This window comes from Stegodyphus dumicola, chromosome 3, assembly GCF_044657685.1.
Source record: "Stegodyphus dumicola isolate Sdum_Otavi_A_Nest chromosome 3, ASM4465768v1".
Taxonomy (NCBI): Eukaryota; Metazoa; Arthropoda; class Arachnida; order Araneae; family Eresidae; genus Stegodyphus; species Stegodyphus dumicola.
The window spans coordinates 271,608,196-271,633,350 of NC_140770.1; the positions used below are offsets into that span (position 1 = coordinate 271,608,196).

Here is a 25,155-nt window from a genome sequence, read left to right on the forward strand (position 1 = left end):
TTTTAAAGCTCAGTACCTTTATAACTTGTTTAGGGACGTGAAATTTTGTATACTTATTTCGATATTCTTAAAAACGTAATTGAATATTTAATTTTCCAATACGTTATTTCAATATTAGTCCAAATATTAATATTAGTCCAATATAAATATATTTCAATAAATATCATTTTTGTCATCCATATAATACTATTACAGTATATTGCGCACATCATTATGTAAATAATATATATTTTTAGCTGATTTTTTTAAATAGAAAAATAATGTACAATTAAAATCACCTATGATAAAAAACAATATAATTCTATTTTTAAAAATTAATAAAATGTTATCTTTTATTATTTTCGTAACTTCAGAATCAAGTATTTTACATAGTTACAGGATATTGTTAGAGCAACATTCACTTTACTATCTCACCACCAGATGGCTGCACAATGCAGGAAGCAGTCTATTCACAGTTTTGAATATGGCTTGCCTGCTAGCATGAAATTGTGGGAAATAATAATAATAAATTATAAAATAGTGATTAATTAGAAAAGAAAAATACTGGTTGATCGTAGATATTGCAAACTGATTTTTTAAAGTGTTTTTTGTAATTTTTGTTATTGTTTATTTGATTGCCTAAGTTCCTAATTTTTCTCTTGTGTTTTTTTAACTGCAATTCAACTGTAACCTGATGTACTGATAACCATGACTAGCAAGGAAGGAGGGAGGGTTCGCGGTTTCCTCCAAGGAGGTTAGAATAGAAGGAGGGAAGGTTCAACTCAAACGGTGAAGCTTGGCGGCCATCTTCCTGTTATCACCATGACTTGTGCAAGGAAGTCTGTCATTGCAACATTTTTTTCTTTTCTTTTTGAAGCATGTCAGCTTATATTGCATATTAATGCACAAATAGATTCTCGAAAAATATTCCGGGCATTATTTTTCACACGTAAGTATTAATTTTCTTTTTTTATGTAATATGACAACTATGTCAAAAATATCACAATGTTATGTAGTTTTCTTTCCAGATGTGAAAAAAAAGGACTTAAAATAGGTTATTTAATATAACTATAATCAAAATATATTAAATACATTTTAATGTTTCTGTTTATAGCTGGTATCTTCGTTCCTTAAGACACAATGCTATATGGTAGGATTTAAATTGTATAATTTGAACGTTTTAGTAAATTCGTTTTATAACTTTCATGAAAAGTAAGAAATCAGTTGTTACTATTTTTATTAATTGTAAAGGTGTTAAATAAAGCAATGCTTTCCTTTATATATTAATTATTATTCATTTTTTTAAGTTAAGATAAACTGTTCTGTTGTTAAGAATTTTTTGTATAAACTTACAAATTTCTGCGCAGTGTAGTGATAAAATTAAGTAAAATTTTTACACAATTGAACATGTGGAGAGATGTATCCAAAAACTTATATAGGTGTATTTCTGTAATTCATCTTAATTAAAGGCAGTTTCTTTGAGATTAATAAATATGAAATGCGCATAAACTGAAATCAATGAATTCACATAAATCTGTTTTATTTTATTAAGATTTATTTTCTAACCTAAGCAAATTCGTGAAATATGCAGAAACATCATTTTTTAAAGGCTTTAATGTTATGCGCATGCATTTAGATTTCGAACTATTTCTTAATAATTTGCTGTACATAGTAAATTATGAATATCATCTTTATTACTTTAAAACAAAAATTCAACAATAGCGAGGGATTTCATTATAAATTTAACATATCTTTACTGGAAAATAAATGCACGGAACAGCTTAGAAACACGTACATGTCACTGCCGTAATGCAATGTTTTGAAGTCACAAACATGGACGCCGCTTGTTCGGCGGAGTTTCATTCCCCGATAGTGGAGGAAACTGCGAACCCTCCCTCCTTCTATTCTAACCTCCTTGGTTTCCTCCACTATCGGGGAATGAAACTCCGCCGAACAAGCGGCGTCCATGTTTGTGACTTCAAAGCATTGCATTACGGCAGTGACATGTACGTGTTTCTAACCTGTTCCGTGCATTTATTTTCCAGTAAAAATATATTAAATTTATAATGAAATCCCTCGCTATTGTTGAATTTTTGTTTTAAAGTAATAAAGATGATATCCATAATTTACTATGTACAGCAAATTATTAAGAAATAGTTCGAAATGTAAATACATGCGCATAACATTAAAGCCTTTAAAAAATGATGTTTCTGCATATTTCACGGACTTGCATAGGTTAGAAAATAAATCTTAATAAAATAAAACAGATTTATGTGAATTCATTGATTTCAGTTTATGCGCATTTCATATTTATTAATCTCAAAGAAACTGCCTTTAATTAAGTTGAATTACAGAAATACACCTATATAAGTTTTTGGATACATCTTTCCACATGTTCAATTGTGTAAATATTTTACTTAATTTTATCACTATACTGCCCAGAAATTTGTAAGTTTATGCAAAAAATTTTTAACAACAGAACAGTTTATCTTAAAAAAATGAATAATATTTAATATATAAAGAAAAGCATCGCTTTATTTAACACCTTTACAATTAATAAAAATAGTAACAATTGATTTCTTACTTTTCATGAAAGTTATAAAACGAATTAACTAAAACGTTCAAATTATACAATTTAAATCCTACCATATAGCATTGTATCTTAAGGAACGAAGATACCAGCTATAAACAGAAACATTAAAATGTATTTAATATATTTTGATTATAGTTATATTAAATAACCTATTTTAAGTCCTTTTTTTTTCACATCTGGAAAGAAAACCACATGACATTGTGATATTTTTTGACATAGTTGTCATATTACATAAAAAAAGAAAATTAATACTTACGTGTGAAAAATAATGCCCGGAATTTTTTTCGAGAATCTATTTGTGCATCCATATGCAATATAAGCTGACATGCTTCAAAAAGAAAAGAAAAAAATGTTGCAATGACAGACTTCCTTGCACAAGTCACGGTGATAACAGGAAGATGGCCGCCAAGCTTCACCGTTTGAGTTAAACCTTCCCTCCTTCTATTCTAACCTCTTGATGACTAGCGTCTACGGAGAGAAGGCAACTTTTGGGATCATGATCTGATCCTCCCGTGCGCATCTCAGTTTGCGCATATATTTCCCCGCTCTTCGTGAAAATCTGTTTATTTACGTGTAATACCGTGTTGCTTGGAAATTTGTCCCATGCGTTCAGAGTGCATGCATTTGTATTATGTATTTGTATTAAATCTGCATTACGCATCTGTATATGATTTACAGTTGAATGAATAAATAATAAATCGGTGTTTGTTTCAAAAAAGTAATTTATGTTTGGAGATAAAAAAATAAAATTTTTGCTACTGCAATATGCTAGTTTAATTCTTAGCAGGTAGGACTATGACAGAGAGTGCCTATTATTTGTTCCAGAAATTTCTTTATTGCAGTTATATGCTAAGCGTATGCGTTAAGGGGTATTAAACCGCTTATTTATGACACATATGAGCACATTCTGATGCATCAGCACATAGCTGAGCTTGTGGCACCTGAACAATGAATTGAACTATTGACATTTCATCATCTGTACAAAAGCAATGAAGTGCACTGTTTTTCATATATGCTGCCTATACTGTTAAATCAGTAAGTCGTGCATGTGAGACAAATGCATTAAATTGCTATTGCGATGGTGTGAAAACATGAATATTAATGTGACTTTTGAAAAAATACTTTCATCATGTTTTTCTCTATACATTTACAATGTCAAGCTATGTTGGTAACTTACCTAGGTATTTGTAATAATATATCATTTTGAAAAAAGTATATTATATGTCAAGGACCAGGTTGACAAAGAACTGAAAAGAATTCTTTCTGTAGCTGCCAATGAATCGATTATCTGTGCAACAGCTGGAGAACAAAGTTCTCCGAATTATTAATGCTCTGTGTTTTGTCTTAAAACATACATCGACCTGGATTTACAAATTAAAATTAATAAACCAAGAGGCTTAAATAGAAGTATCTAATTTTACAAGAACTGTATGAACCATAGCTGCAGTTTGCTTAATAACTCAGATGTCTGCGATTTTAGCACTAGATTCTGAGCAGCCTTTAAATGGATAAGGAGTATATAACATAACATTAAGCAATAAACTACAGTTAGCAAATTTTCAAAATTTTTATTGCTAGTTGTAAAGTTTATAATAAAGATGTTAGTGATGACCAATCCAGGTAGAATGTTAACTATAACTACTTACATTACTTCAATCTTGCATGTATTTTTACTTACTGTCGCCAGAGGGGTTGTTTTTTTGTTTAGATCCAGAGCTTCGATAATGTTTGCATACATGACAGTTCCACACAAATCGAAAAGTGGGGACACTTTCGCTTAAAAGAAACATTCATTGCTGAATGGATAATAGCAATTTGTATAGTTATCTAAAAATCATATCTTGGTTATTTTTCAATAACTTGTAACAGTGATATTTATTATAAATTTGTTTTATAAAATTCTAAGTTACTGGACAACAAAAATATAGATTTTAGCAAAATGTTTATATTATGTATAAAGAATGAAAAATAACTTAAGTGTCTTTTAAAATGTGAAAATATCGCAAAAATATAACAATCTTTAAACCTCAGTTTCCTTACAGTTGAGTAATATAAGCATGAAAATTTGTATAATTTATATATTTTAAATTATTTGTAATAATGTATGTATTTGTGAGTTTAGATCAATTAGTTGTTTTAACTGTTTTAAAAAATGAAGCAATATTATGCAGAGAAAGGCAGTGAAGATTGTGATCCAATGACAATGAGATTAATGTTTAAATACGAAATGAAAATTTGTTATTTATTATATTATCAGAGGACTATTAAACTGGGCATAATTGCTATTGGAGGTATTGAATGCTTTGCCAAAATATGCTTACTAGAAAATAAGTTGATAATCAATGTGACCAAACACATGTTTTAAGTGAAAAGTTTGAAACTTGATGGCTAAGTGTAAATATAAAATTATGGATGCTTAAATACTTGTAATTAGGCACATAGATTAGGTCAAGCTTTTTAAATAAGGTAATGCATGCAAGAACTATATGCCTAAAGAAAGAGATGCCTTCGTTGAGGAATTTCAAAGCAAAACTGACTTTTGAGTGCATATTAAAAATAATGCATCTAATTTTCATTTATTTTATACAAATTTCTTATGTAAAAAATTCTGCTATATGCTAAGTGATTGTTAATTACTTTAGTCGAAAAATATAGTGAATATACAGAAATTAAAGATTTGCGCATTCCGGAAATAAAAAGTATTAAATATATGAGTATGCATATCCTTGTGAAAAGCATGTATTTGCCTCTAGGAAAATGCATAAATATTTATTAAATTATTTATAAATGTATTTGGAAATGAAGGATTTATTCATTCATAAATTCCTGTAAATGTTATTGTGAAGAAATATGGTTATTAAATAGTATCTAAATATACAATAATAACCTTACCATTTAATTGCAAACATAAATTGAAATTCTGTTGATGAATATATTTATAAAATTTTTTAAGCAAGAATTGTTCGTACTGGAAAGCAATCTGATAAAAAGTGCTGTAAAGCATAGTTTACCAGATGTGTACTTAATTTTATTTATCAAATGCCTGGCCATTGACCATTAGGTCATTAGGCAACAAGCTCTCCAATATTTTTTACAATACAGTCCAAACTCTTAAGTGCAGAGCACATGTCCAGATGAGCAGCATCCATGACTTGTCCAGAATCACATAAAGCACATCAAGGTGAGGCAGTCAGATGTGTACTTAAGGAATTAGTAAAGAAGAATTTTTAGAATATGTATTGTTCAAATTAAGGATATAAAAATTTATAATAAGTATTAAAAGAATTACTTCCTTACATTTTATAATAAATCAGTTACAAGTTTTAAATAACATTAAAAAAACATTTTTAATCGCTTTCAAAAATACTCATAAGAAGTTAAGTACATGGAAATCAGCAGCAATATTTAATGTATTTCACTCTTGAAATGCAAGCTCTAATTTGAAATGAACCGAACAGAACATTAATTATAAAGTGACTTTTTATTTAAAGGATGCCTAAAGCTAAAAGAATAATTTTCTATTTGAGAATAATTATCTATTATTATATTTGAGAATAATTTTCTATTTATTATTTCTATTAAGTACAGGAAGAAGCTCTGTAAATTGGAAAGGAATATTGTGTAATTTTGATATTAATAGTATAATAAACTTTGATCTTAATTTTTGTAATCATTAACCAAATAAAATCAAATTACCTTAAAATTTCTTTCTGATGTAATTAAAAAAAACTTGTGAAAATATTTTATTCAAATTACATTCAAAGTATATAATTTAATTCTGTGCAGAATTAAACCTTGTTTAAAAAAGTTTTCTTTCTACACACTTACAACTCTAAAGTATTATGAAAAAAGAAATTTACAGTATAATTACAAAATTTTTACCTCTGATCATGTCAAAACCTATTGATTTTAATAATTAAACAAAATTCTCCATCTATTATTTTTCCCTAACTGGGCCATATATTTTTCTCAGTATTTTTCTCTCAAAGATTAGAAGTTTTTCTTTATCTGTTTTTGTTAATGGCTAGCATTCACTGTCATACAATATAATAACGTCTAATAAAAGTTGAATAAAGGTTTATTTTTGTCTTGAAGTTTAATAATTTAGACACTAATAAATTCTTTAAACCATCAAAACATCTATTAGCTCTAAATAATGCATTGAGAATTTCAATTTTTATATTGCTATCGAGAGATGATAGTACCAAGATACATAAACCGAGAAATGCCGTCAAAAGTATTAGCTCTAAATAATGTATTGAGAATTTCAAGTTTTATATTGTTATCAAGAGATGATAGTACCGAGATATATAAACTGAGAAATACTCTGAGAAAAAATGAAAGTATAAGAATTTATTCGCAGTGGGAGAAGATTATGTACTCTTCTAATTACTGCCATAATTTTTTTTTAACATTCATAAAACCCTCTGGTCCTGCAGCCTTGTTTTTATTAAGACTTTCAATAGCTTTCTACACGTCACATAAGGATGGTGCATCAGGTTTCTGAGTTTGATCATTTTCAACAACATTCAACTCGACAGAGCAAACAGCACGTTAGAAACAGCACCTTATAAACGTTTTTCTACTGGAGCTGATGTATTTGGTAAATGGATAGCACATCCTACCATTTTAAAAGCATTTCTGATTTCTGAAGCTGATATCAAGATGTAACATAATATAGCTAGTATAATAAAGATGTATCATAAATGTATATGTAAATAACTTAGGTAATATATTTGGATATCAAAAACTTCAACTATGATATATGATAAATATTATATGTAAGTTTAAGCACATATTTATTCCCATGAAATGTAGTTCATATAAAAATATTTTATGTAATAAAGAACTGTCATCCAGCTTATGCCTGTATAATTTTGCATTACATAGCATATTTATTATCACAGGGGCCAGATCTTGCAAGCATTCAAGCCTCCACCTCCTATTCACTAACACTAACCTCTCTGAAAATGAAACTAAATCCAATATGTCAGACATAGGCAGTGGACTTTTTTTTAAACCAAGGGCATCTTTGTCGCTTGCCTCATCATTTATGAACATGAGCATAGGCCGCAGTAATGTCAGGGGCGTAGCTAGAGGGGGGCAAGGGGGCATCTGTTCCCGGGCGCCAAACTGATGTTACGACATTTTAGAATTAAATGTTTTCCATCCTTGGCAAGCAGTAGGGGGGGGCGAAACCTTCAGTTGTCCCTGGGCGCTGAAAACCTAGCTACGACTCTGAGTAATATTATTTTTATTTTTCCAGGCAAGAGGTGACCTCTTTCAATGTTAATTATTTTTGAAAACCATGGACACTGCTTTCAAATTTCACATATTGGTACAAAAAAGTACAGTACTTCATTCTTATATTATGGCTAATTCATTAGCTGGGTAAAGTTTGTTAGACAACAGAAATATAATACAAATATTTTCCACACTGAAGTCTTCAAATTATTAATCCAATATTTTTTTTAAATCCCATTGTCCTAAATTTTAGATTTATAGCTTCAAAAATGCAATTATTTTGATATTGCTGGTTGCAAGGGTTTAAAGCTTTACTGTTGAGTTGATCAGGATGGAAATTGATGTTCTTTTTACAAGAATCTTGTAAAATTTCACAAATCGGTAGCAGATTTCTTATAGACAAATATAATACTATTGATTTAATTTGAGCTTCATGTTCTTTTCCACAAGAATAACATGACACAGTATCCAGAGGCAACTGATCTTTGTTATAATTAATGATAACATATCATGATTAGTAATTTGTTATCTGAAATTCTGAAAGTTTTGTAGGGGTGGACGATCCTTCTTCAGGAGGATTTATAATATCTGCAGGCACATGTGGCATCTTCATGAGGTCAGAAATTTGGCATCATGAACCGTATAAGAGATAGACTAATCCAGTGGGCGGAGCGTGCGTCACCCACATGTCCGCAAGAAAGAGAAGGGACGATCTGACTTACTTTAACACGGAAACCTATGGGGTTTGCATCACATAACTGTTTTTAATTATTAAATGTGATACGTTGTATAAGTGATGAGATTATGAAAGTCACAGTTTTTGCAAATAAGATTTAATATAGCTTATTAAAGCACTTTTTACTGCATTTTGCACATTTTTTCATGCGTAATTCTTGTACAAACTTTACTTTGGTAAAACGATAAAAATTCTAAATGCTAAACTTATGAACTTATTTCTGTGTACAAATAAAGTAAAATTAAATAATATTGATAGCACATGATGCTTTGAAACAAATAAGGTAAAATTAAACAAGATCTGATAGTTTTGATTTTATGAGTATTTCAGGCAGTAGTTTTTTAAATTATTATAGCATAACAAGACGATCATTTATTTGATTATATGATCATTAATTATTAGCATTACAAGATGATTATTTATTTTACTACTTCATAAAATTCGGAGCATAAACTTTTCTAAGTGTAACAAGGGGGAAAAAAAAAGATAAACTCGGATTTGATTTTATATTACACCCAAAGGAGCGTTTTTGTAATGTTTTATGTGTTGTAGAGACATTAGGTATATTTTTCGTAGCAGAAAAAATGAAAAATAGCAACCGCCTTCGCCGGGAATCGAACTACGGACCTCTGGAATACCGACCCAGCGTGCAGAACCATGAAGGTTAGAAAGTGGGAGAAATACCTTATAGTATTACCTTTATTTATTAAATATCATGTTCTTCGCAAGTAAACCACATAAAATTCAATTCAAGAGCAATATCTCAAAATATTTGAAAAGGGCATATCTTTAGAATTTCCACGCTGGAGATAAAAATGTTATTTTCTGTGCAGGGCTGCTATTGCTGTCTTTGAACTAGTTGAGTTTTTTAATCAAAACTTTGTTAAAGTTACAAAATATGAAATGGATTAAAACCAATTCGAAATTAGACCAGGTGCCTATGTTCGGGCAGACGATTACGTTATTCAAAATTTGATGGCTCTAAATTCCGTCGTTTTTCCGCAGTGCAAGAAACATACATGCATTCATGCAGATTCTTCGTTATTTAATTTCTTTAAATATAATACAGAGCAATAATATTTGGTGGCCACAGTTTGCAAAGTGAAACGGACATTTATAGTGAAACAAAGCAAAATGCCGTTTCAAAGCTAATAGCCTTTCTGAGCTGCTGCCCCTTTGAGCTAATAAAAGAAATTCACAATAAATAAGAAAACTTATGCAGAACTAGAAATAAATTTTAAAAAATAATCACTATAATATACTAGCACAAGTTAATTATTGCAGTTAAATACAATTTTTAACATTAGAATAAATGCATAAAAATATTAAAATGTTTATCACTATGATGTATTACGAATATTATTGAAACAAAACTCCTTTGTAGAATATCATGCTATAATATTCACCTATAATTTTAAAAAAGCACTACAATTAAGAATTTTAAACAAAAACTTTCAAAAACCCATTTTTTTTGTATTGTAGTATTTTTTCTTATTTACACCAATAAAAAAGCATAAAAATTGTAAGAGAAAATTGTTTGTTTGAATTTTTCTATTAGTTAAGATTTAAAATATTATTTTTTAAAAGAAGCAGATACAAATTTCCCATGTTGCTGTATATTCATATAATGAGAAATAAAGTAAAATTATTATATTTTGGAATCGTAAATTTCTGAAAATATATTCATGTCTATAAATCTGAATTACTTCTTAACTTGGCAAGCCATAAGCAAATGGTACATAAAATATGATAAATTATTTAAGTAACTGGTTTTATTTCATTTCACTGATGAGATTACTTATGAAAATTTTAAAAGATACGTGAATTTACTACAGAAGTATAAGCTATCTACTAAACATAATGTCATAATAATTAAAATCAATATATATATATTAATATATTGATTTTATTTATGACATTATGTTGTTAATAATTAATATGTTGTTAATATGTCACTAAAATATTATAGCCATTATAATTCAGGAGGACCTACAACTGTAATTTTTAAATGTTGAAAATATGGAATTTTTTTTTTCACTTTCATATTAATAAGCACTTTTTCTTAAATTTCAAAATATTTATATAAAGCAAAAAGCAGCAGAACACATACATGTAAAACTAGAATATTTGTTAGAACATTTACAGAAATTTTGTCATTTTTTATTTTCATATCTTGGATATTGAATTAGGCCTAATGCAGTATCCTGAGCTTCTACCGCTGTCAGCTTTGGAACAGAAGTTGCTTTTCTTTTTCTCTTCGTTGAAAATAATCTTCTTTGAGTGTCAATATTTTTATTTGAAGGTATATTTTTTGGCATATCAGATGGATTTTTATTTAAACGTATTGCACCTAATTTTGCTTTTAATGATACAATATTTTTGAAGCGATTCATGTTCATATTTTTTGAGGCAATTAGCATTGCATATTCTTTTTGCAGATTATCTTTAAGTTTCGATGGTGATACACATGATTGTTTATTTTTTTTTAAATCCTTCAAGCAAAATATCAGATTCTTCATAAGCTAAATCAATTTGAAAAGATTGCTCATGATTATTATCTTCATTTGATTCTGGAAGTTTACTTTTATTTTTTAAACAAACTGAATGAATATGCTTACACATATTCCAGCGGATTGCAGAACCAACACAACTGCAAGAATATCTATGAATACAAGCATTGCATTCTTTGCGTAATAGCGGACAGTTGCATTCTTTTGTTATCTCCTGTACATGATACAATTCTGTATTTTTGGAAGAAGATATTACCCACCCATCCTCCTGCTCCAAAATTTCTGCTTTTAAGAGCATGCTTGCTTTATGCCTTATCCTCAGTTCCTTTAGTTTACTAGTTAGTTTGCCTTTGTGAAGAATGATCAGTCTGTCTATTAGTTTGTCCCTGACAAACTTCATTATAGCATACACTGCTTTGTCGAGCCTTTTGACATTTTTGCCATGCAAATATATATATTTAAGTGTTCTGTGCATGCGCTCTATGTGCATATTTGTGTTTAATCCACTGTGCAATCGGTAGCAATATGCCCAAGAATTTGTATTGTTTCCATAATTGTTTCTGAAATAAACTGCAAAATCTTGTGTATCTTTGTCTTCAGAAAATTTTTTAATTGCACTTCCTATCATTATTTTAAAAGTGTGGATATCACACTCTTGCAACAGTGTTCTTAGAATTTTATACGCTTCAATATGTTTTTCTTTTCCATTTATTTTTTTTTAAGTTATTCCTCCATGCCCTGTCTACGTGCCATGTACAATACAAACGCATTTCAGGCACATTCATTTGTCTGACCCATGCATTAAAAAAGCATTCTGCCATGTCAGACATAAATACTTTAGGTATTAATTGCCCTACTTTATCCTTCAGATGTGCAAAGAACACTGACAAAACTTCCTGGTCAGTTCTGTTCGTAATAAAAAATGCACAGGGAAAGCCCTGACGCAAATCATCCAGTACGAGCAGTGTGATTAGTTCAAATCCATAACTGTTCAACCCATGGGTGCCATCTATACATATACAGTCTGCTCCAAACTTCTGTAGTAAGTGCCTCTGGGAGTCATTCATTATAATTAATGCAAAATCATCATTTTTAAACTCGGGATAATTTTCTAAAATTTTATTTTGAGGCTTGTAAAATAGAATACAGTTGTTGTCCTCGCTCACCATTTCATTCACCCAGGCTTCTACACTTACACAATCATTTTTATTCCTTACAGCATTTCATTGCAGATTATAAGAATTTTCAATGTTCCATAAGTCTTTCTTTGTCAAAAGATGCAACCTCTCAAGCCCTGTATCAGATAAAGAATCCCGAATTTCATCTAAAATTGCGTCGAAAGGGACTTTTCCAGCAATTTTAGCTGCTAATAATTGTCGTTCTGATTTTGAAAGAGGCAGATGACCTATATCATTTTTGTGACCTACGTGGGTTTTTCTGATATAAGCAGTGCACTTTCCGTTATTAAATTGGCTTACTTTTATAGAGGCTGGGCAATAAGAGTTTATTTTATTACTCCCTTGTATTTTTAAATGTCGCATACCTTGCGCTTTAGATATATAATGACCTGAACGATGGCATCCAAAATAAATATACTTTACGTGCAAATGGTCATGCTCCTTTGTAAATTTAACAACTTTAGATTTTGTTTCTCTTTCAAAACTCTCCTTCCACAGCATGAAATCCTCAAACGTAGAGAATTCTCTCTCTTCTTTTTCCATGGGTATTTCGTGTTCCATTTGTAAGTGTAGAGTAAAATTTTTCTTTGAAAAATTTTCATTACATAATGGGCATTTATATAAGTTTTTACGCCGAATGCTTAAGGGCAGCGAATGCACTCTCCGCTTGTGAAACAGCAAATTTTTGTTATTATTAAATTGACGACTACATAAACTGCATTTGAATGTAAGAATTTTTTTTTAAGCATTGTTTGTTGTGGCATATGGAATTTTATGCGGTGACGTTTGATATTGCTGCTATTAGCGAAACATTTTTTGCAATCAGGGCAGTTAAAGTTTTTTGAACTTATTGTGGATTTTGTAGCCAATATATTTGAAATCGAATTACCATTTAAAATGTCATGCTTTTTATAATCTGAACTGGATACTTCTGCAGCAGAAATGTGTTCTTTATTGCAATGTATGTTCTTCAAATGACGCTTCAAATTGCTGGCATTTGAAAAACACTTTTTGCATACGGAACAGCTGAAAGATTTTGAAATTGTTTTCTGAAAGATGTTATCGCTCGTATTCAAAGCGGAACTGTGAATTTCAGATGCAATGTCTAGTTGATCATGGGTACCATCATCTAGCTCGTTTAAACTGGTATTACATTTTCTAATATTCTGAATCAATTGATCAGAATATTCCGAAGTATTTGGCCCTGAAAAGGGCCTTTTATTTAAAAATTCTTCACTCATTATAAATACGTGAAAGAGATATAATAAGGATAAAGCGCACGAAATCAAATAACAGGAATTATAAACAAATTTCAGCGTCAGAGAAAAACGTCATATGATTCGCAAAAGCGAATGCGCATAAGAAATGAGGATCAGATCACGATCCAAAAGTTGCCTTCTCTCCGTAGACGGTAGTATAACCATGTGCTCGACCGGCAGTGGAGAAATTATAGGGGAGGGCGCTGTGATCACGTACGATGGAGGCAGGATCTTGGAAGAGCTCCTGAATTTTCAAAGGTGTTTTCCGGAAAATTTTCGCGAATATCCTCTGCATTGTCTCGTTCTCAAAGCCGGGAGTTCTCCTGTACCTGGGGGTCTTGTCTTTCTTGCAATCTTTTGCAGCACTAAGACGGAGCGTTCAGATAAGTGGAACTTCTTTTCTCTAAGCTAAATCAAATATCTGTCACTAAAGTACCTTTAAATTCATTTATTTATTATGATCATTATTATTATTATTCTCATTTTATTATGTTCTGGCATTAAATACTTAGTAATTGCTTTAAATCATGTGGTTCTTTTTTGGTTACTATCTCGTAGGGACGCTATCCTTATCAGTAGCCCTTATCAGTAGTGTTAGCACTACCCACTGGGGCCCCTTTGAGGAATTTCTCGAGAGGGAAAAACACGATCTCGAGCCTCAATGAATGTATAGAGTTGTAGATTTTGCTCCTTTAATCTATATTTCCTATCTATTTAAATTAAAAGCATATATTAATACAGTGTGCCTCAAATTGATAAAATAGTACACATATAATAAATTATGACCATTAACTTAATAAATAAATAAAATATTTATTTAAAAAAATTAATTAATTAATAAAAAAAACTCCGTAATTTATTTACTTATTTATTTTTGCTGATATGTTCTCGCCTTGTTTTGGATTTATGATTTTATCTGATGGTTTTTTCTGAGTATATAAATATGCTGGAAACCGCAATAGGTGATGTTACTTAGTTTAATGTATAACTTTGCATGATATTATATGTATCTTGATCTTATGTGTCTTCTGTTACTGTGTCTCAAGGTAGAGGCTAATATGGTTTCTATGTTAAAAAATAAAAGTTTAAATTAAAAAATTTTTTAATTTTAGTTTCCCTATTATAGCAAAAGTTAGCTTCTAGACTTATACTATATTGTGACTGGACCCCCAATATTTATTATTTTATTATTAATTTTCCCCCATCTTTACATCTATTCAGCTTTACAAAACACAGTCATTACACACACCTGGAAGACTCTATTTAATGTAAATGATAACAACTTTGACTACACTCATGAACACAATCATGTTTTTTTTTTTTTTTTTTTTTACAAAATTCTTGTATTTCCTTTCCTTTTCTTTCTATAGGCCCCCCCTTTTTTTTATTATAAATAATTTTTTTTCCCTCTCCATTACTTTTGGGCCATTTATTTTTTACTTTATTTCGTCCCATCTTTTCTTCCTGGCCTTTCGAACTCGTATAAAATATACGAAGTTCCTTTTTACTCTCCTCTGAAATACGAAATTGCCCCCCTTTCTATATACCTTTCCTTCGCACCTATGCTTGATTTTTCGCCCATCGGTGCAACAAAAGACATCTGTCTACTTTGTCTGTCTGTCTGTCGACCGGCAGTGGAAATAAAGTGTGTGTTTTGTTCACGTGCTGTCTTTGATGAAATTATTATTATTCAAATGGGCTAAGTAATATCTTATTTTTTTTTTATTCTCAATCCGTGGACATGTGAGCAAACGACGTGATATGCCCAAACATATTATTTTACATAGCACTTGTGGGAAAAGCTGATACTTTCCAGAATGAGCTGAACGCGTGTAACTATAATATCATTTTCTGCGAACGACAGATGGTGCTACATGCTGTCTGAGAGAACTCTGTTTTTATGGCAAAACATAGAAGAGGGATATAAAAAGATAAAAAACGATATGTGCACTTAAAAAGACGAGAGGGCCTTTTTCTGTCTTTCTTTACTGTGACAGTTTTCTTGTAAATATTCATGTTTTTGCCGTCCGTTTTCATACTGTGTAAAAACTAAATATCTCCATTAAATGTTCGGGTTACTATCAATCGGACTATTTTATTAGTGTCCCTTAGCCGCTAAAGCCATTTATGAAGTAAGTTATGAGAAGTCCAGGCGAGGATAGTAAGTATCTGGCCTATATAATTAAAGACATCTTCTAACATTTTTGCGCCAGAGGCGTAGAAGTTGGTCATTTTAAATTCACTTAGGATTTATACAGTTATTCAAATGTTTTTGAAAGTCTGACCAGCAGTTTTGGAGAAATCGTGTATGCAAACAGAAAAATTATGGTTACGAGAAAGCTTAAGTTATATACTTAAAGAATTTTGCATGCATAATTATCTTAAATTTAATTAAAACGATGAAGGCTGAGGAGTTTATGATTTAAAATTTTATTATAGTTATAATAGGAGAGCATAATAAACATTATAATTGCCAGTTTTAAATAGTCTACACAGTTAACCTTGAAACTCTTATGAGCCAAATATGTTCTGTAACTTTCGAAACTGCTTAATTTTGCTTCGTCATCCACCCTTTACATCTTTAGTTTGCTTTTAATACTGCTCCAAGTTTTAGAATTTGGATTAACATGAAACTACGGATTTGAATTTACATGAAACTAAGCTTTTGCATTAACATGAAATTAACGATAGTCTGCACACGGTTTGACTTCACATGTTGAATAAAGAGGAAATTTACTTTCCGTATATGTTCTAAAAAGAATTCGGGAAAAAACTTTAAAAAAACTGATAATACACAAGAAACATTGAAAACAACCGTCATGGCAAGAACGGACACTAATTAAGACAACCATGTCAATAGATCATAAGGCTGATTGGTTGTTTTTGACAGGTTATGCGGTCAAGTCATTTATTGTAAAAAACTTGTTGTATGTGCTCGAAAATGTCATATCCTTGCAGGGATGTTGTCTGCAAATACCACTTGGGCGGAACTACCATGTGTCCAAGTGTCATATCACACTTTCTAAGAGTAAAACTATGTCAAGAGAAAATGGATCAAAAATACTTCAAAATCTTTCTCTACATGGCACTCCCTGAAACGCTGAGGACTGCTACAGCCATTTATCAAGGCTTTAAACGATAAAAAAAAGCTATCCTTCGAATCAGCGATAAATTTTAGCTAATTAAATATCAGAATAAACATACCAATACTTATTTCCACAGCATTTTAACCAAAAGAAAAGTCATTGTTAGTGGATTGTCTGCAAGTGTTATCCAAAATTTTTTATGTAAATTGTAATGTTGTGTAATGTTTCTAGAAATTATTTAATCGACAGCATTTATAGAGAATATTCATCTTTACATTGTTTAGAAATTTTATTACATGAAGTGCACAAATTTGTTTCAGAAAGCTCCTGGAAGATATCTTCTGTTATCTTCTTCTGTCTAAAGAAGAGAGACCTGTATATGGTCGTTCTAGAAATCAACAGAGCTGTTCAAAATCTACTCCAATAAAACTAAAGGATAGTTTTGTCTGATTTTTAAATGGTTAATTAAAATAAACACCGAGAAGGTTTTGAAGAAGAGAAATATTTATAAAATCGCCCTCAAACCAACTTTATGGATTAAATCTCTAATCATATCTACGCCTAACTTTATGCTTTCTACCGTTGTGTTCTGGGCCATCTTATATAGAGAATGAGTTGCTGAATATTAAAAATTTCATTTCCGTGAATTTGCAATCAAACAAAACTTCTTTTATGGGAGATAAAGGAAAACTGACCTACTACTGTCAAATCTGAGATTTCTTTGCTTAGCCAGTTGAATACAGTATAGTTCTGAATAATAAAAGCATGTTCATTCTTTGGCTCGGATGCCATTTTGATGAGAGACCTCTGTGGTATGTAACTTGCAACTCCGATAGTATAGATCTCCACGCCTTCCTCTTTCAACGCTTCAGCTTCTACAATGCTGCCTTCCGTATTGGCCCGACCTGTAAGAAAATTCAATTACAACTTCTCAGAAAAATACAGTATAAATCCAAAACGATGGCAGTCAACTCCTGATTCACCAGTAAATTACTGGGGAAGGCTTCCCCAGTCCATTTGGTTTGGTTTGATTTATGTGATTATGGCAAAGCCTCGATGGCTATCTGCCTAAAGGTAGGGACTCCTTCGTGGAGGAGTTTCTAAGGCAAACCGACTCTTATGCACGTTCCGCCTGGAAAAAAACCGCAAACACTACCACGCAGCCAACCCGTTCGCGGGATTCGTACCTCGGACCAGCGACTTCTAATAAACCGACCGGTCGCTCGGTTTATTAGAACATTCTTACGGCTTATTAAGGCAAAATGCTTTCAAGGGGAAAATGGCTCGTACTGCACAATACACTTGGGAAAACCCTCGAAAATACCCATCCCTGGGATGATCATTACGCAGTTCTACCCAGACAGGAATGCTTCGTCGAACAATAGGCTATATTATTTTTAATCAGAGCACTTGCTGCTGATTGATTGACTATTAAATGTTTTATTTGAATGAGTGCGTCGACATTTTCGACGACTTTTCGACATATATTTTCAGTATAATCAGAGCCATACAGGCCGTTGAAAATCCTAGTTTTCTCAATCATTTATCGACGATATTAATTCTTAGTTTTCCATAATCCATTGCATATGTTTTTCAAAATAAGGCATTTTATTTTGCTACTAGATTTAAAGCTGTGGGCAATCATCCACGTTGCGTAAAACGTTCGAATTTCATCTTTGGAACACCGAAATTTATTGAGTGGAACATCAATCAATTACGAGGGCAAATAAAAATTATCTACACTTTTATCATAACTTTTCTTACATTGCGAACTTTGTGTTCTGTCTTCGCATATTTTATTGTTATACTGTTGGTGTAATGCTGTGAAAGGTTTGATCTTAATTCCTCGATTTTTCTTCCTTCTGTTGCAGATATATCATGGCTGCTCCATTAGAAGATTGCACCAAAGAGGAATGACCATCACATAGCGAAAGACTAAATCAGTCAGAAGAATTTGCAGCGGAAACATCACGCTAGTACCTGGTATGATACACTCTAGTTAACATGCATTCCTTGCCAACGACGAAGCAAGCTGGTACGTAGTGTCGCTGATCGTTTATTGTACCAGTAGCACTCATTCCTGTAGTAATGCATGTCGGAGGTCTTGGAAGGTGCCTGGCGACACAATGCGACCTGCTAGCCGTCATCCCAACATGTCCCACACTTGCTATATTAGTTTCAAGTCCTGTGATTTAGCAGGCCACGACCGATGTACAATGGTTTCACTTTCCAGAAAACTCCTCACTACTCAAGTTTTATGCGGGCGGGCGTTATCGTGCATAAATATTGCGTCTTTAAGCATTGCAGAGATAAGAAGAAGCACAAGACGTGTGACGACGTAAGAGGACGGTGCAGTATTTCGTCACGATATTGGACGGCTGTGACCGAGCCACCAAGAATTACGTAGAGGCCGGTGCGACAGTTCGTTGCTACTCCAGCCAATATAAGTAAGCCTCCTTCTTAGTGATGGTCTCTTTGGACGATGTTGGCCACCGGATAGTGTGTCTCTGACTCTCGCTACATCATTGGCCTTCGAGAATCGTTCTGTATGTTAAATCGAGCCTCATTTGTAAAGAGTACGTGGTCCCCCACTGCTCTGGTGTCCAACTGCGATGTTCACGGGGCCGATTCAAACGCGTTCTGGCATGCGATGGGGACAAAAGAACACAAAACACCGGTATTCGGGTGGAAAGTTCAGGGCATGCAGTCGATGTGACACAATTTGGCGGGATATGGGTTGTCCTGCAGCAGGAAAGAGATGCGACACCGGTTATCGTGCTGTTAGTGATGTAAGGCGTCTTACAACAGGAAGCGTCAGGAAACGATCGTCTGCCATTATCATAATCCTCCGGCGTCCAGACCCACTTCTTCTACAGGGGATTTAATTTCTTTAGTAACGATTCAATAGCCTATTGTGACACTACGATGCACATTCAACTCTGTTACAGTAGCGAATTGTCTTGCACCAGCTCGCAACATCCCGAGAAGCCTCCAACGCATTTTATCGTGGAAATAGTGTCTTCGGCTTGTTCTTTTCTCTTTAGCTATCTCGTATTACGAGGACCTATCGCTGTTTGAGAACTAACACATATTTACTTCATGCTTCTTAATAGACTGCGGAATTGCATTTTATGCTATTTGCATTCGGTAATTCACCTCTACCTCATATTTAAACTGAATGTTTTAATTCCCTTTCTTACATTCCTACCTTTTCTTTTAGTTCTTTTAGCGTTTTGTGTCTTACTTTTTGAACAGGAGTGTATATATCTGCCCACTATGCCTGTGTCTGTGTTAACCAAAATTTTGATCTGGCTGGATAGGCCAGACTGCTCCGACACAAAAAACAGATAAAATCACTTATGAATAGAAGCAAAATAATAAAATTTTTAAAATACTGACATATTAAATATAATTAAATCTAATTTTACTTATTATATGTTTATGTTTCTATCATTTCTATTCCATTGATTTTAGTATATAGTGAGATTTTAAAAATTTTATTAGAAATTTTAAAAGGAAGTTCTTTTCTGAAATCAGAGTGAACAAGAGATTTAAAGAGAGATTAAGTACATAATTTAAAACTTTCTTATATCACAATATATAGAATCTTGATTTCATTCATAATGCATATTAAATTATAATGTGTACAACAAATTTCATGTAAATATATAAACTGAATGTAAATTTGTAATTTTTACATTTTACTTTATTTATAATGAATTAACAAATTGTAAAATTTGATAAGCATCATTAATATCTTTATAGAATTAACACATATATTAAAAACAGAAAAATTCAACGTATAATTTATTAATATATAAACACCACATACATATATTTAAAACAGAATATGTACCTTTAATATTGTATAATAAATAATATTAACATTCCGCATATTTATTTGATATTATGTTGACATATTATTCTGTATAATTAAAATGTAATTTTATTAATATTATGCATATTTATTTGACGTGTTAGGCCCACCAGCAGCCGAGTCGATTAATACTTGTAGTTCAGTCCCGAGTTCGAGTCCCCGCAAACGGGTTGGCTGCGTGGCCGTTTCCATGGTCTTCTCCACGTGTAACGTGCATATGAGTCAGTTTCCTTTAAAATGTCTCCACGAAGGCATCCTTCCTTCAGGCAGATAGCCGTCGAATGCTTTGCCATATTTCAAATAAATCAAACCTAGCCTCTGACGTATTGTGCCTCACCAGTGACCGAGCTTTACACAAGCTCCCGTCCCGGAGAACTCGCTGGCTGCTTGGAGATTTCGCGGTATTTCCTTTTGTAACTTGAAATTGAGCCGTTATCCCTTAAAAAGTCTTCTTTGAAGGTCCCCGGTTCGTTAAGACAGATAACTCATTTTATTTGCTGAAATTCAAATAATGCAATCTTTTCTAGAACATTAAAATCTATATTTTATCGTTACTACGTTCATCATGCTTTTTTACCTCAGAAAATTCATTATTTTTATTAATATTTATGGAATATAGAATGAATAAAAATTGTGAGCCCTTACAATCTACGTTTAGCAGCAGTGATTCTTAAAATTTAACACACAAATCATCTAAATTTTTGCGAAAATTGAACGCTTCTGTAATTTTTTTTTCCTTAGGTTATTTGTGATTTTTCTTAAATTTTTCCCACGAAATGAAAAATCGCTGTTAAACATCTACTGTTTATTCAGGTTAATCTACTAATCCCATGCGGGATTTAAGCTCTAGATAAAACCCTTGTTAAAATTTAAATTCGGATACCATCAATATTTGTTTCTTCTAATGAAACCTTACGCAACATCATTTAAAATTTTCATTAGTAACTAGTAATGTAAACATTTATGCAATAGTAATTGCATAATAAAATGTCTCATGTGGACACCACGACTTCCTTGTATAGCCTATTAAGTTATACATATTTTTGCTGCATTTCATTTAAACTGCGTCTTAGAAATATATCTTACTCAATTAATTCAGTTCTCACATCGCGGCAAAGCAAACATACATAAAAACTCAAAATACCTTCATTAAAAATTGTAATAAACAGGAAAACATAAAACACCAAATACATTTAAACCAGTTAAAAATATTTCTACAATTAAAATTAGATTTTTTATGCAGAAATAAGCAATTCGGTAGAAATAAGCTTCAAGATGTCAGATTTTTCGGTGCACAAACTGAGAGTTTACTTTTGATCTCACTGGGCAAAAAAGACATTGAAAGTGCAGAAACTGACTTAATTCATTATTCTACCGAGTTTTAAATGTAAATAACTAGCGGTCTGTTAGCTTAACTCGCTTTTTTAAATCCTTGATAAATCTACAATTATTGCATGCATATTAACAAAAACATAAAAACTTTAACGAAACTAAAGATCACATACTTTTATCACTTTTAAAGCAAAAATGCACAATAATATGCAATTATATATATTGTTGCGGATGTACGGGTAATATTTTGAATGCACAAGTCTGATAATAAGTTAATAAAGTTTTTTTGTTTTTAAAAGAAGTAAGAACTCTGGAATTTTCCTCAGAGATATTCGATCAAGTGTTCTCAATATCACGCAATATAATTAGAAATTATTCTTCAAAATACTAAAAAAGTTAAATACAACACACTACAATGGAGATCTATAGAGAAAGCTAACTCGGATTTCCGGAGGGCGACCAAACAGAATATCACAAGGCAGACGAATGTCATAACCGAAGAGCATCTGGGATGAGGAATAGCCGGTAGTCTCGTGGACGGCACTGCGGTAAGTCAGTAAAAGTAGAGATAACTTCTTGTCCCAGTCCTCTTGTTTTCTGGAAACCATCTCCACCTTGCCGTCTGATTAGGCACTCCAAACCTAGAAATCCGAACTTATGTTGTATCAAAACCTCTGCTACCGTAATAGCCTCTTGATCGCGAATGGGATAAGTTTCAGGCCACTTGGTTAAGTAATCAATGGAAACGAGGTTATATCTGTTGCCATCAGCAGTTCGCGGCAGAGGTGTCAAGATGTCAAGAGCGATACGTTCAAAATAGGCATCTACATTGTAACTTTGTAGCTTCTCTCCGCTGCGTTTCTTTGGTCCTTTCCAACTTGTACAGGCATTGCAAGATTGGCACCACTTTTGCACATAATCCTTTGCATTACTCCAATAGAAGCACTGTTGAAATCTCTGCAAAGTCTTCATAACTCCGAAGTAAAATCATGTAGGGCTGCTATGTAGTTCTAAGGACGTCCAAGATCTGGAAGTATCAGCAGCACTCGGAAAGACTTTTCATCATCCGATTCGAATTTCCGGTATAATACGCCGTTTAGATTGTGGATTGAGTCCCAGAGGGCCCAATATTATTTCGTTTTAATCCATTGTTTCCCAACTGTCATAGAGGTATAATGTCTTACCAGGTAGGTTTTCTGTTTGATGACTTTATTAAGTAAATTATAGGTTTGATGTCGCTGTCTTTCAGTTGGTCTTTTCTTACTTCCTCATCACGCCACGAGTCTTAATCAGCTGATGTTGAAGTTCTAACTTTCCGGACGACTCGATTCAGCAGCTCGTACCCTGAAACAATAGCGGCAGCTTTATGGACAAGGTCTTGTTGACATGGCTTCGGCGTCTTCGTGTGATGATTACTTCCGAGGACGGATAGTGATGCAATATTCCTCGAATCTCTGTGTCCACCTCGCTATTTGACCATCAGGCTCCTTGAAATTTAAAAGCCAGGACAACGATGCATGATCCATGCTGAGCAGGAATTTTTTTTCGTAGAGATAGTGATGGAAATGTTCTACGGGTTTAACTATGGTGAGCAAGCTTTCCTGACGACACAATAATTCCTCTTCGGTTTAGATACGCACTTGCTCTAGTAGGCCATGTCACGTTCTTGGCCGTTCATTTCTTCGAACAAAACAGGACCAAAAATTTCATTTCTCGGATCTGTGTCGAAAATTAATGCTTTGTCGAGGTGGGAATGGGTCAAGATTGAAGCAAATGTTAAAGCTTCCTTCAGGTTGTTAAATGCTTTCTCGCATTGGTGGTCCACAAAAACTATAGCTTGCTCTCTATCAGCTTGTGAAGGGGTCTTGCGATGAAAGAAAAGTCCTTCATGAATCCCCTATCGTAGTTGCAAAACCGAAGATAACTTCTTAGCTGATGGACATTTTGGTGGCATCTCCAGTCTTTAACTGCTGACACGTCTTCAGGATCCGTACGCACCCCTTCAACAGAAATGACATATCCGAGTTAAGTGACTTCCTTTCTGTTAATTTACATGTAGCGGGACTAATCTTTAGATTGGCTTCTTTAAGTTTCTGAATCACGTTTCTAAGACTTTCTGATGTTCTTCGAAACTCTTCCTGACGATGATGATATCATCGAGGTATATCAAACAGACTTCGTAAGAAAAATCTTTCAAAACAGTCTCCATGAGGCGTTTGAATGAGCATTACAGAGTCCAAACTGCATCACCTTGAACTGCCTTGTCCGGTAGTAAATTCAGTCTGTCATAAGAATATAGCTCTACTTTCCACCATCCATCCTTTAGATCGAACATCGAAAACCACTGACTTCCAGAGAAAAGGTCCAGAATATAGCCCATTCTAAGAATAGTGTAGCTGTCTTTCGTCGTAACTTCGGTGAACCGGTGATAGTCAACGCGAAATCTGGCTAAACCGTAACCATCTGTAGCTCCTGCAACAATTATAAAGCCGGAGGATTACGCCCATCGACTAGGTTTTTGCGTCAGAGTTCAAGGAAGCATAGGAGGATGAAAATTTCCCCACCAATGATGATATTCAGCGTTGAAGCAACGTTCAACTTATCCGGGAAAGTTGGTGAAATAGTGCATAGACTTGTGAGTTTGTGCTTCTTTTCATATATTTTTCATGTTTGTATGCTTAATACTTTTGAAAATATGGCTTTTTCAAAATGAATGAATCATTTATGATACTCTAGCATAAATGATTCATTCATTTATGCTTATATTATATTATTTATTTATTCTGTATTTAGATGCAGTGAGAATGCTTTCCAAATGTTCCCAAGAAAATAATACTGCATACCATTTACTGAGCGCCGTAACCTGGCGATACGGATCCATGATTTCACATTCATAGCTTAACCATTAGCACGACGCCGTCGGACGTGAGACTCATGGCTGCATGCTTCTCGTTCCTAATCGTTGATCATCCAGGCACGATGTTCTGTAGCCCATGCTGGACACTGAGCGCGAAGATGTGTAATAGGAAGTGGTATTTGGTACATTAAACAACGTACCCTTTACAACTATCACAACACCTCAATATTAATTGCAATAACTCAATGTATCACCACATAAGTGCCAGGAATATCAGTCTAGCTTCATTACGTTCTGAGTTAGCAATGTTGAGCTACAAACTACTGGTATGTAGCATACGTTAATCAGTTCGTTGTGCAGTATAGAAAGGCAGCATTGTAAATTTATAATTACAATTTCAAACCTTTTACAAAGCAGTTGGACATTCATAAAGAACATCAAGTCAATTACAATGTTTTAACTATTTTAATTTTATACATCTCTGTAACAGAATTGTGAACTGGA

The 25,155-nt window shown here is 32.7% G+C and overlaps 1 protein-coding gene across 1 annotated transcript in view; it reads right to left on the reverse strand.

The window, feature by feature from the left end:
* LOC118202522 (complement factor B-like) overlaps window positions 1-25,155 on the reverse strand; it is a 115,012-nt gene that overhangs the window by 34,175 nt on the left and 55,682 nt on the right. Inside the window, exon 11 of the mRNA XM_085814144.1 lies at window positions 17,281-17,490. Within this exon, the coding sequence (XP_085670270.1) occupies window positions 17,281-17,490 (210 nt within the window). The remainder of the gene's footprint in view (window positions 1-17,280; window positions 17,491-25,155) is intronic.